This window comes from Struthio camelus, chromosome Z (assembly GCF_040807025.1).
Source record: "Struthio camelus isolate bStrCam1 chromosome Z, bStrCam1.hap1, whole genome shotgun sequence".
Taxonomy (NCBI): Eukaryota; Metazoa; Chordata; class Aves; order Struthioniformes; family Struthionidae; genus Struthio; species Struthio camelus.
Genome location: NC_090982.1, coordinates 67,701,198 through 67,715,596, shown reverse-complemented (window position 1 = coordinate 67,715,596; position 14,399 = coordinate 67,701,198). Strand labels below are relative to the sequence as shown.

The 14,399-nt window shown below is 37.9% G+C and overlaps 1 protein-coding gene across 6 annotated transcripts in view; it reads right to left on the bottom strand.

Moving 5' to 3' along the window:
* LOC104146908 (3',5'-cyclic-AMP phosphodiesterase 4D) overlaps window positions 1-14,399 on the bottom strand; it is a 401,542-nt gene that overhangs the window by 116,829 nt on the left and 270,314 nt on the right. For all 6 annotated transcript variants that reach the window (XM_068927370.1, XM_068927371.1, XM_068927374.1 and 3 more), the window contains exon 2: window positions 8,910-9,101. In XM_068927370.1, the coding sequence (XP_068783471.1) occupies window positions 8,910-9,101 (192 nt within the window). The remainder of the gene's footprint in view (window positions 1-8,909; window positions 9,102-14,399) is intronic.

The following is a 14,399-nucleotide window of genomic DNA, read 5'->3' as shown; positions in this document are numbered from 1 at the left end:
TTTTTCTGGTCCAGTTTATAAGAGAAGCCAAATAATCATACAAGAAACATATGGATTATACGTGCTGAAAATATGTGCGTTGCTCAGATTCAGATTTTAGCAGCAATGAAATCTGATTCCAAATTGCAGTACGATTTAGTAATGGAAACATCATGTAATAATACTAGCCAACAGAACCTGTCTGTCAAAGGACAGAGAGCAGGAGGAGAGGTGGCTGGCTGCTCTATGCAGCTTGTGCTTTCCTATCATCTATATTTGGAGAATCCAGGATTGCCTTGGTTAGTCCGTAGTACAGATTCTGCTGCTTCAGAAATCATAGTGCTTCAAGTTAGTTTATTGTGCATGAATAGCGCTTAAGTCATGTCATCTCAATTTATTATTCTTTGAAAACGGTTCTCTAGTCCTAGTATGAGATGGCACAGGCCTGCCTCCAAAAGCTACGACAGACTAGAGACAAGAGGCATCTTCCAGTGCTCTGCCCACTGAGACATCACCTTGCATCCTAGAGTGTGACAGAAACTGCCTTATAGCTTTTCTCAGGTAGTCAGTAGGTTGTCAGTGATTTGCGTTTCACTGAAAGAGGCAGGGATTTTTTTCAGAACCAACAGAGAAATTGGCTGAGTGTCATCTGGGTGCTTGCTGAATGTGCTGGAATCAAAATCAGCTGACTAACTCAAAAAAATTGCAAGTATTACTATTTTCTCCCATCCCTTATAATGTGTTATAGGAATGGTATCAGACTTTTTCCATCTCCCATGAGAGTATCATAGTGCCTTTGGAAGAGGCACTATGCTCAGGAAGTTTAAGCATTTTCCAAAGAGACTGCACTCTAACATCTGACTTGGGTAAGTTGCCTGAGGAAAACGTCTAGTTACTGATCTACTGGGCCACTTGCAGAAGGATGCTAGCACGATGTACTAGATCATAGGACAACTCAGGAAATTAACTGTATCATATTGTCCCAAACAGCCATCAAGCTTTAACCCTATCATAACAAGTCAGCCATTTGGGTAAGAGAAGTACTGTAGACAGCTCTGAGAAACTGGCTTGCATTAAGTCTGACAGAGAAATACTGACTCCTAAAGAGAGACAGAGCGTGGACTTGTCGGTGTGCTTCACTAGCATATGTGGTTTTCTTTCTAAAATCAGAAGGCAGCCTGCCTGGAGCTCACTGGGGTGATGGCAGGCAAAAGGAGTTACTGCAGTGCAGAAGTTTGGCTTGTGGGTTGAAGGAGGGACTGGATTAAACCAGAAGGTGTAGTGATGGGATTTGATCCAGAAAACAGCTGAACTCGATCAGAAGAGTCCAGGCCAATTCAGCAGTGCTGTGGTTGGACTGTTCATGCAACAGGAATCGCTATCTAGCCCTAAGCAAGGCTGCAAAACCAGCAAGTATCAGTGACTACAGGACAGGTTTGTTTTCTGCTCAGGTTACAGGAAATTAATCTTTGGGTGTGCACATATAACTGGAGGTAATCAAGTTATTGCAGCTTAATGAGTTACCATTAATCAGTTTTAATTGCGTTAAGTGACACATGTAAGCTCTTGGCTTGTTGCAAATGAAAATAAAACACGCTAGCTTGAACTGCTTTTAAGCCACAGTCAGTTGGTTGCTTGCTTCTCCCTACTCCATATATTTAAATGCTGAGAATTGTGTTGTTTCACAGGAATAAGAACACATGATTTTTCCATGTGAATCTCCTTCTGATGAAGGCTGAAAGATTTCTCTCCTGAAAGAAAACAGAGCAGAGCTGTGGAGACCAGCACCGGGGTGCAAGGTGACTTCCTGCCCTGGAGGAGCTTGCTGCAGTCAGCTACAGAAACGCTGTCTCAGGTTCAAGGGTTAGGACGGGGTCACCTAACTAAATTCAAAGGCTCCTACATGTCTGTATATAAGAAGAAACAAGAAGGCTTCAAGAGAAATGAGCAAAACACATAAGAATTTCAGACTCCTCATTTTTAGAGAAGGAACTCCACAGTTAACACAAAATTAGCATCATTGCAAACATACAGAAAGTTGTTTGTGCCCCAAGGGATGAAACAAGAAGTAATGTTCTTCTGGGTTGTGAAATCAATTTAGCCTCTGCATGTAGGTGATCACCGAGCTGGAACATAGTCTGAGAGGTTTCCCGACAACATTCAGCTCCCTTTTTTCAAAGTTCCCTTTCTCCATACCACTCCCATCCCGTCCTTTGCTCTTGCATGCACACGCGTGCACACACAAAGCACACACGTGCTCCCTTCCTCCCATTACAGCAGCAGTAGATCTGGATAGCAAGCCTGGAGATGACTGTTGTTATGATTCATTCGAAGTCTCAGCTATGAATCTTTTGATACTGTGTTTTTAATAACATGCTGTCTTTGACTGAAGAGAGACTGTCTTTGTTTAGTACAGGAGCAGTAAGTATCTTGCCATTTTGTTTCAAACATCCCTAATTTCCACAAGAAAAAAAAAAAAAGAAGCAAAAGCTTGACACCTCCAGAGGAGAAGTGAGTGTTTTAAGTAGAGAGGTCTATCTGGAAAGTGATTAGTTTTTAATGATCACATATAGCACCACTGATGATTCTGTGCTGTCTGAATGTAAAATAAAATCAATTTGCATTTCATCAAAAAAGTCCTGAATAAACAACCCTATACAAGCACATTTAAGAGCACCTGCGGGTCTCCTGAAATAAAATGCTGACCAAAAAAAGCCTTCTAAATGACAAAATGTTCTCTTTTTGTTTACAAAATAACTCATGATCAAAAAATGAAGTTTGCTCAAATTTATTATTTAAATTTAAGCAAACTGGTTATTACTGAGTTCTTTGGTTTAGACCACATTTGTAAAATGTCCCAGGCAACTGAAAAGGACACCGTCGTCTTTTTCAAATTATTTTTGTTTATAACTGTATAAAAGTGATTTACTAATTAAATTATTTAGCTTAATTTAAGCTGAAACATGAAGACTTATTCAATTTAAAAGATCTTAAAAAAAAACCCCAAACCTAATGAAGTAAAATTGGCCTATCTTTCCTAAAGCCATATAATAACTTTTTTTGCAATGAATAAATAAATGACTCAGGCAAACTTTATTATAGTTTTTCATTAAGAATCGTTTCTAAGCTGAAATTAAATAGAAAATTCTAAAGAAGGCTTGACTTTGCAGTTTAACTGGCTTTTTTCAGCTCTTCCATACAGTTTTATCAAAAATTATGTGAATAGAAGTTTAAGCAGCAGTCTATTTCAAATGAAAGACAATTACTTCCAATTTGTTAAATTGCAATGTAGTCAATTTGTACAATAACGATATAGTTTTTCTCCTACAATCTTGTTTAGAACTTTTTGCAGATTACCTTTCAGGGAAAAGGGTTTTTTTCTCCCTAACTTCAGATGCATATCAGACTATTTTATAAATACACCCAGGCCTTCCTGGCTCAGAAAAAAACAGAATAGGCTGCATCACTAGTAATTTGGCTTCCCATTCTGCAGGAAAAGATAGATCCTCATTATACTGGTGTATTAAAGGCTCCGATGAAGCTTTTTAACTGTCCAGGTTTGCCATCTTTGTATATCATTATTTTAAAGTACTTTTCCCTTTATGAATTCAATCCAGATACTTTTTCTTTTTTTTTTTTTTTCACAGAACAAACAATCCAGAACTGGAAAAAGCGTGTGCAAGTTCACCTTAAAAATCCCTTTCCTTTGGGAGTTGTTCCACATGCCAGTTAAATGGATATTGCAGTCCATTTGCAGCTTCAGGTCAGGATCAGACCTGTCAGTCACTGACAAATAAGGGAACGCCCCATCTTGGAATTTCTCTTTATTTAAGGCCATTTTTGCAGCCAGAATAATTCTGTTTTTCTGTCTTCTCTACTATTTGCAAAATTACAGATTATGTTGGCTTTATTTTGGGGAAAACCCCAAACAAATTAAGAATCCCATAACTATTTCTCCAGCTACTGAAAATGGGGATAATTAATTAATCCTACAGATTTCTCTATATCCATCAGAGGCTCTCTTTGTTCCAAAGTACATTTGAATTTTAATATTCAAGGAGAGGACTTTTTTCTCCTGGTAAACATGGAGCCAAGGTTTACAGATAGATATGTTACAATGCAATCTTTAAAGCAGCATGTCCACTAGAAGGACACAGGATTATACTGTAGTTACATTTAAAAAAATCCTGCAGTAAACTGCATCCTCTTGATATTTGCTTTATCAGAGACTGTGGCAGAGGGATGCTGCTATCTGCAGAAGGTATTGGCTGAAGAGCCGTAGGCCAGGCTGGGGCCTGGATGTACTGATGGCCATTTGGCCATTTAGCAGATCACCAGGCAAATGACACTGCAGTTTTCTAATGTCAGTCCTCCCTGGCTGGGTCCTGATGCTTAAAAGAAGGAAGCAAGGTTAAACAGAAATTAGCAAATTTTGTGTAATTTTGCTAATTACAGCTTATATTGATATTTCACCTGATCAAAGAAATAGTGCTGAATCTCTCTAAAGAAGCCCCCAAAACTCCCTAGACCAGCTGCATTTTTAGTGAGTGAGGTTCAGATGGACAACTTAGGATGTCTTTTTATTGAAGGCTGCCCCAAAATCATGTTCTGTGACCTTGCAGAAGTGGCAAAATGGTAGATTTCAGGAGTGCTTATTGTTATAATTTGTTGAAAATAACTGTTTCCCCAGATACGCTCAGAAGAGGACATAGTGGAGCTCAGACACTCTTCTATACCAAAATATCCATGGGGGACTGTAGACCATGCTTTTCTTCTTTTAAAGGGGTAGTTAAAACATAGGCTTTGCCCTAGCCAGTGGACTGCTTATTGGTTTCTTTCTAAAGTTTATGAATGTTAATGATTTCATTAAAGCATCCATTTTTTAAATCTGGTTAGAGAACTGATTTTTGGTAAAGTGGAGATTCTCTATAAATTAAATCTGATGCATGGTTAATTCGGCCAGTGATCCCTGACATAAAATGTAAGAAAGACATAAAATGTATTATTACTGCGTCCTCTGCCTCGATTTTCACATTCTGAGCAGCAATAGCAGTGATAACAGGCAGGTATTAGGCAATCAGGCCACTTCTGCAAGACATTCATATTCCAAGCTCCCTGCTTTGCTGATGTTTTCAAATGCAAATGAGAAATTTCTTCCACTACAACATTGACGACTTCTCTCATCTTTCAGCTGGCTTTTCTTCCTTCTTCTCTCTGTGTTGCTACTGTGTTGTTGGGGGCTTTTTTATTTAACTCTACTTTCTTTATTCTCCTCCCCTTTAAACTTGTTTTCCTCTCTCTCATCACAAACCCCGCCCTGTAATTCCTCATACTGGCTCACTCATCTCTTTGCTTCTGATCTTCACATCCTCACATGAAACTGGAAACTCCACAGCCAGACTTCACAACACCATTGTGCTTTGATGCCTTAGACCCCCTATCTTCCTATCAAAACCACCTGCCTCTCCAGTTTACAATCTTGTATGGCCTTTTTTATTTTATTTTTAATCTTCTCACATCTTCTCTTCGTTCTGTTTCTTTTTCTCTCTAGGACCGTGCTATTTCTTTCAAGAGCTAATTGAAAAAATATGCTACTGACTCCAGTCCTTTAGATTTGTTTTTCCTTTCCTATCCTACAGCTGCCTTCTGCCTTTTTCAGTGCCATAAGTGCACTCACATTTGTCCCACAAGCTTTCTCTCATCTTGTCTGCCTTGCAATCTTCTATTGTTTTCCTCAGCTACTCTGGCTCCTCACAGTAAGATACGTTTTCGTTATCTCTGATGTTAAAAACTCTCCTCCTCCCCCTTCTCCGCACTTATTTCCATTACTTTTATCTCAGGTCTTTGAATGAACTCTTCATTTGCTCTCTGACGTTTCGCTAGTCTACTACTTTGGGCATAAGGACTCCATATCTTCTTCTGGGGATTGTATCTGACTATATTAACCTCTTGATTATTATCTCACACTTCGATTTTAAGTTTTTTTGCAGTAGAGGCCATGCTTTTGACCTGGGTTTGCAAAGAACTGAGCATGATGGAGTTCCATTCCTTTGCTATAGTTCAGCGCTTCGACAGTAATACAAATAACAAATAATGGTAGAATAATGAATTTAATACTTTAGTACTGCCATCTATGGGCTATCTTTGATCACGGCATCCCAAATTTGACTAATTTTGAACTTGTTTCATCTGCTGCTACTGAAATTGAATGTATTACAGTAAGCATCCAATTTACACTCATGGCACTGAAAATATCAGAAATCTTCATGTTATTTTAAAAATAACGTATTTGTCTTCTTCCAAATACAAGATGTATGCCTTTTGCTTTATATTTTGCTTTATAAAGTTACATATTGAGGTTGAGAAAATCAGGGGATTCCAGAATCAATCTGCCTACATTACCTGAATGATGTGTATGTTTGGTAGTATATTTTACTCATGTGTATGTTTGGTAGTATATTTTACTCATACATAAGAAACATGCAGTAATTAGAATAAAGCATGTCTATACATGCAAAAAGGAAACGGGATAATTTGAGACTGATCTAAATGTGTGTGTGATACTCTCCCTGACTACTCTTGCAGCCTCCAGCTCTTTTTGGAAAGTCCTGACCCAGAGTGAGATTGTATTTAATATCATAAGTAGGGTTTTTCATGAGAACATTCAGTTTCTCCTTGAAATTATATGTAAAAAGCTTCGTGATATTTTTTCTTTATCTGTTCTTCACTATTTTCTCTTTTTAAAATTTCCTCTCTTTCATTGTTTGGTGTTTCTTTACTTTGCTTCTGTGATATAGTCAAGCTTATTAGAGTTGGGTTTACTGATTTATGATTAATATTCTGTGGTTGAAACAACTTGCTCTTTACATTTCCTGTTGTATTCCATCCTAGGCAGTGGCAGGATTAGTTACCTTCTTAGTACAGCAGCCCATATGTGACAGCAAACTGTGGAAATCTATCCAGGTGTGAAGTCCAATTAATTTAATACATAGATGTGTTTTAAAAATTTTTTGAAAGGAAGAGTAGATACAAGTATCCAAAGAAGAAACTGCACTCAGCGTTTCAGTCATTAATCCAATTTACTGCCATGTGCTGAAATATTACCCAGAATTCTAGGAAAAGCAGAAGTGGATTATGAGTTCAAGGATGGAGCACTAATTGAATTTTTAATTGAAATGACTCATGTAAGCAGAGCAGGGACCTGGATTGCCCCTCAGAATGTGAAAGTCTTCCCAAACGGTATCCTGACATGGATGTCACACTAAAAGCCTGACTTCTGAACATCTAAAAGAAAAGGTAAATGTCAGAGGAAAAGTAAAGGTCTCCATCTGCAAGTGAAATGCATTTTTCTATACTACAAGGCAGGATGTATTGGTTTGTTTCTCACTTATTTTGTCTCAACAAAAATTACTCACGCTAGGCACAAAGTTTACTAAAGTACTTAAATTTACAGGGCTTAGCTGATGTATGTGCCTCACATAAAATCTCTGCAAAGGCATTAATTTTGCTTATCCTGACACTTAAATAAGGAAAAAGCTATTAATAGATGGATTAATCGACATTTCTGAAAATGAAACAAGCCAAAAATAGGAATCCCCAGTTATAATGACTGCAAGTTAAATAGCAGGTGAATTTTCACTCATTATTATGAAAAATGTTTTCTTTTGACCTGTGTACTGACTCTGTTATTTTTTAAAGAGGATGTTTATCATATTTTGCTGCATTACAAAAAACAACATTTATATTATTGCTATATTTTTGATGCTTTTGACTTCCTTGGTCACTAGGGGACTTTCACAACCCTGGTTATTCATTTTAGTGGTTTATAATTGAACCGTAAACATATACTTGGCAATGAAATTTGGAACAGAATAAGCAAAGAAAATATTTAGTTATCCTTCATTTCTGCTACTTGTAAGTGACTAGAAGATAGAAAGAATATTTACCATGTTTTTAGTCTTACAAATAAACAGAGATTTGCATCTGACTGCCACTACACATGCAACTTAAAGAGTCTACACATACTTGCAAAGTATGATTCACTAGTAAAGAAAATATACACATCACAGAAGAATAGTCGAGCAGTGAGAGAAGAGAATAACTTTCCAGAAACGTTTGTTAAAATTTTGCCACTTAGTTGAAAAGCTATTTGAAATAATTTTTGCCTCTTTTTAATTTTCTCATTTCTGCCAGCTGTTAAATCTTTGCTCTAAGAGCCTCAAAAACTCCTCAAAGGTGCAAATAGGTCTTTGTAACAAACAGCTATTGGGCTGTCCACAGTTCTTACTACAACATAGATTGAAGTGAGGGTATCATACAGATTTTTTCACCTCCTCCTTAATTTGCTGAATTATCAAACAATATATATTTTAGGGAAAAGCATGCTCTTTCTCAGGAGCGAGCAATATATAATTTAGTTTAACATGTAGTTAAGCTGAAAACAATTGCTCTGCTCAAACTGGGGAAAATGAGTAAATTCCTAAATGCTTCAGTCTACAACCACTTACACAGGGTTTGTTCAAGACTAACTGGGATTGTTGTAAAAAATTTGTAAAAATTCCCAGTGAAAAGAAATGGAAGCAGAAATTGGATTTGTATAGGTTGTATCGAAAAGAGCTTAACAGCCAAGATCTCAAAGCTCTCTTTAGTGTTTTGGTACATTGATATTGATTGTCTTGATCATTCTGTCAAAGCTAATACAGTGCATAAACGCATCAAGTATACCCTCACGGTGCTACTTTCAGAAAACTGCCGAGACAAATAACGAGTTTGATTAAACAAATTAATAAACAACAATTTTCTGTGACTTGAGTGGCATGAGTGATTACTGTCTTTGATTCTTAAAAGAAATTTCTTGTGGCTGGAAAAATGTAAGCCCAACGATAGCAGAGGATAAAACATGGGCTAAAACTATTTTTTAAAGTACTTACATGTCACTGGCAATGGAGGAGTTCCTGGACATGGACTTTGGAGAAAGGTCATAGTCACTGTCTGACCGGTAAAGGAAAGACTCCCTACGTTGACTATGGACAAAGTTTGCCTGAAGAATTAGCCCTGATCCAGGGCTTGTCATGGGATCCAAGGGACTTCGTCCCGATGATGTGCCATTGTCTACATCGAAACTGAAAAAAAAAAAAAAAAAGGATGAAAAGATTTATGTTATTGACATATGAATTTTGAAAGTAATGAACACTATTCTGACAAATTTATCACTAGGTAATTGCGTCTGTTAAACATGGGAAAATCAAAAGCCAGTCAATTCCAGAAAGAAATTCGGGAAAGGAAGAAGCTTCTATTAGAAATATGGAATACATGGGCTATATGCTTCTCTGCATGCAGGGGTGTCTATGAGCTCTGCACCTGAAGAAACATGATGTTTCATTGTTTTCTTCCTCAGGCCCCATCCTTCTTGATCTAGTATCCTCATTACCCTGCCTCCCACCCTTTAGTTCTTGAGTAGCTACCCGTCACTAATATTTCATTACTATTCAAATGTTTTAAGAGCATATTTCGTCCTTTCTCAGAGATTAGGAATAAAATGCTGGAGTATGATTAATGTGTATGTGTGTGTTTGTGCACGTTTGTATGCATTAGAGATAGTTGCTATTGTACAACTACAACAAAGAAATGACTTCTGTACTTGCTGCCAGCAGAGTAACTTCTGCGGCTACTCTTATCTTACATCTTTGAGCTATACAGCTTAGATCTAGCTCTTCTAGCTATTGCATTTGATAGAGAGGTAAACAATTGTATTGTTCCTAGGGAACCCTGCTGTCATGAGAGGCTGGGACGGGGAGAGGGAAGGAGAGGGAGGGGGAAGGTCTTTCATGTAGTCCCTGACAGTTCCACAAAGAGCTTTGGAAAGCAGAACAAAGACCTTGAATGGGACTCTGTAATCAATCAGAAGCCAGTGCCGGGGAACAGCGCTGAGATGATGTGCTCATGGCAACCTGTGTTGCTTAGCAGCCTGATAGCTGCTGTATGTACCATATGGAGTCCTTCTGGGGCACGTGGCTCAGTTTCTACTTTTAATGAGTTGCAGTACGCAATCTCAGAGGTCACATAAGAGTGGATCGGCAAGATCATATCTGCATCTGATAGGATGGAGCAGATTGTATTCAGACAGAAGTGGAAGATGATTGTTCCTTCCTTGGTTGGTCATATCTCTAAAAGCAAACAGCAATTTGAGTTTTACAGTTGGATAGTACAAAAGCTGTGTATGAGACCTTCGTTTATAACTAATTTAGCTCCTTTGCAGTTCTAATGCGAGAACTTAAGTAATGCTAAAGTGTTTAGTAATGAGAGATGAACGGAGGATCCATCACAAGATCTTTGTAAATATGGATACATGTCAGTATCGTAATATGTTTTTGCAATGAACTCATATACAGTACTCATTTTGAAAACAGGACACCCACTATTTTTCAGTTATATCCAATGACAGCTGAAGAGAAACTATTCAGTACACGTCAGCTGTTGATTAGACCTCAGCCTTGTACATGTGTCATAGCAGGTACATGCTGCTATCTGGACTAGCTTGTTTCTTGCTATTAACTACCGCTGACCTGAGCTCGTACTGTCAGCAACCGTAATGTTTCACGGAAATGACAGCATTCCCATTGCTTTTTTTCTTTTTTAAATGAACAAATATAAGAAACAGATATTGCTTATCTTGACAGATAAGCACACTGCCTGACAGGGAGTGGATCTTGGTTTCATGTTTTACTTTTATTGTTTTAGCAGTTACTTTGTATGCATACGTGGAATTTCAAGCTTTCTGCTGCACTCAGACTAGATTTCATAGGACTTTCTCTTCATTTTGTACCCACTTTTCACAAACAGTGTGAATTTAGGAAAGTAAAATAATTATTTTCCAGAAAATTATTTAGAAAAAAAGAATTCAACATATCAACTTGAAGAGATGTTTTCAGAACAGCTCACTTCAAAAAATATATGCACTTCTTCCCGGATTTGTTTTCTTTTGATTACGCCCGAGTACTTCTTCTATGTCCTCAAATATCCCACTACTACAAGACATTATCTGTCTCGAATTAACTGAACTTAATCTGTGTTAATGAGTGTTCTGCCACTAGTCTGCTGGGTGATCATGGGCAGCTGAAGGCACCTCTGCTTTTCAGTCTCCCTGATAATAACTTTAACTTTTTCAGGATTGTTTCAAATCTAAAAATGCATTTTGTGATCCACTCACAAAAATATTGAGAAGGGTTAGGTAGTATTAATATTAGAGTAAAACATCCTTTACAACTTATATTGCTATATGTTAATAAGTATATTGCAATTACTATTTGTTGACTACTATTATTCACTAGTAATGAATATCTTCAAGTTAGATTTCTTGAGCATATCAAGGACACAAAATACTCACAATGCCTGTGAAGTTTTTCGAACATTTATGACCTCATCATATCCAAAAATGGTAACACTCTTAATTTAAGTGTCTAAATAAAAAAAATTTTCTTCAAGGAATTGTAAGATAACACCAGATCCTAAACAATACATGCATGTTTTTTTTCAGATGAGGACAGAACTTTCACGCAATTTTAGGTCAAACAGAAGATGATTATTCTACTCCTGTGTGTAGTAATACTCACTTCTGGAATGACAGCATCATTTTAAATGTATATAAGCTTGCCTGAAAGCTCTAATGCAAAAGTTAGTGTGATAGAGAAATAAATTAAAGGAACTATAAGCAAGTCCCCCAGCAGGAAAATGCTGAGTAAGGAATACTCTTTTACATAGATTTTCTTAACAGTGGACTTCATTAGCCAACTAAATAAAAGATATTTTATTGGATTAAAGAAATATGTGGGTTTGTTTGCAGATTTGGGTTTTTCTTTTTCACCCACCCTTTGCGGAGATGATATGAATATTCTGTTACCAGCTTTGCTTCTCCCAATGAGAACCTATGGCAGGTTTCAACGAATGATTTCATTGTCAATTTCAAAAATATTTTCCTTTTTAAAAGCTTAAAATTTAAAAGCTTATTGGATAAAATTGCAGATTCATCTATTGTGTGAGGCCTTGTGACTTATACTGCTAGATAACAAGTATGCGTAAGACTTGCACAGAGCTGTTTTGACAGGAATTTTATGCTGTGATACTATCTGTCCACTAGATGGGTGTCAAAAGCAACGAAATGGATCCAGGAGTATCAGCTAGGATTTGGCTCATACTGTTCAATCAAAATGTCTTTCATGTAAATAGCTACAAGAAAAAAAACGTTCAGTGCTTCAGTCAAAGAGGAAGAGTGAATACAGCACTGGTTTGCCAAATACATATGTTTGTATAAAAAGTTCCTAAGATGCTATAGCTGTTAAGTGTTTTGTTTTGCTCTTAGTTACTAAGACTAAGACTAAGTTTGCTAACAACACTTTCAGACACAAAAGGTTATACAGAACTAAATGAAAAATGTGTTGTTACACTGCAAATAAAATGGTCTGCTGCTGTGGCTTGTATCACACGGCGTATCTGCAAGAACTAGAGCTGCTGATCACGCTGCACAAGTGAACAGAGATTCAGAACGAAGAATTGAAGACTTTCACCCAAGCTGTTTGTCTAATCTTTCTTTGTATATACTCTGAAAAACTTTAAAGTTTAAGCTACAGAATGGGACAGATTCTTCATTTTGCCTGGGCAGAGACTGCAGAGTGTCAGTCGTGGTTGTTTCATATTTATCCTCCCACTCCTGTTAAGCTTTAAGCTACAGTGGGGAATATGCTGTGAATTTAAAAGACCAGGTTCAGTGACAAACTGAAAGTAGCGAATCTTTGTGCTATTCTCTCCCTCCTGTGCTCCTCTGCCTCCTTACACTTCTGGTGGAGGGTACTCTTTTGAAAGGAAGAAGTAGTATAGAAGTTGTTACTGAAGGCACAAGAACTGTTACCAGGACAAGAAGCAGTAACATCACAAAAAACATTTAGGAACATTATTAATTATTTGCTTAAGGTGACACAGGGAACCTGTAGCAAAGCCAGGAAAGGTTCTAGTTCTCCTGGCTCCTACATCTTAGAAGCACTGCTTCATTGGTAGCACCACATAACATCTTTGCCTAATGAAAGAAAACCTCTGAGGAATTCCTTTTAAGTCATTAAGTAACTCTCTCCTAATTTCTGCCAGGTTGCTAAATGAAGAAAGCAGATCTTTGTACGAAATATCACATATAGTTATGTAAGAAGTAATAGTATGATAATGATTGTGCACAGGAGCTCATAAGTAAGGCCGCACAGAAAATCTTAATGTTGGTCTTCCTTATTACTGAGAGCTTAGCAACTTAACCCTCTTTTTAGTGTAGTTTTAGGAGGATTTTTTGTAGAGAGTTTAACAACAATAAAAAAGTAAAAGAAATAAATTCCTCTTAAAAATGAATTCAGAAATTTACAATTTATAAGACGCACCTTGCACTCCTGATATTAGATTCCATTACAAGTCTCTCCCTACCCTCGACCTCTCTGATCTTGGACGTTAAAGGGGCAGAGATAGGTAGGAGCCAGACTAATTGATCCTCTAGGGATACCTCATCTTTTAAGGCCATCTTTAAACATTATAGAGTGCCAAGCAAGATCTAGAGAAGTAAATTCTGCCTCCTGTCACAGGAATCTTGTCCTAGTGTCAAGCAATCTCTCCAGCCACACAACAACCTGCCTACCCATCTTACTTTCCGTTACTTCCCACATGTCCTGTTCTGTATTTTTACGAGGAAGCACAATCCCACCACCAGACGGAATGGATACATATTGCATGGCAGCTGTCATTCACTTAAGTTATCGTAGAAGTGCCATTCAGTAGTAACTTCCTTTGGACAGACCTTCCTTTATAGCAACAAACAAGGCAGTAAAACTTTCTTTACCTCTCCAAAAAAGGGGTAAATAGCATATAAAAGGGTTTATAGCATGAGCTCCAGGTCAGGAGCACGCAGATAGGCATCTACTGTGGAGGAGGTGGCCTGTGGCTACTGGAGAAATGGGAGGGGCAGATGGGCCCCTGAACTGCAGAATCCTAACTCGCTCCTTAGATTGCTTGTGGCGCTCTGCCTGCACTGTGGGCGCACACAGCAGGATAAGCCCTGCTTGCTTGCTTGATATTATGGGACTGAGAACAGTAGTAAGCATTTGACCTGGCAGGCTCCCGTGGCATATGGTGGTCGGGAAAGGCCGCAGTGTGCCTGTTCTGAGGATAGCTCAGTGTGAAGCCCGCGCTAGGAAAGGCTCCTTCTTCCCTGTCCCACCGGATACCGAGAGCAGGGCGTGCTCTCAGACCTTGTGTGTACTGAAGCTTGTGTATGCTGGGCATTTGTGTGTCTCAAATCAAAGTAGGATGGTATACAGTTTTGTTCTTAGATTTGCTGGCTTTATCCTGCATCAGTTACAGATTATTTTCATGTTTCAGTTCCTCCGGAAATC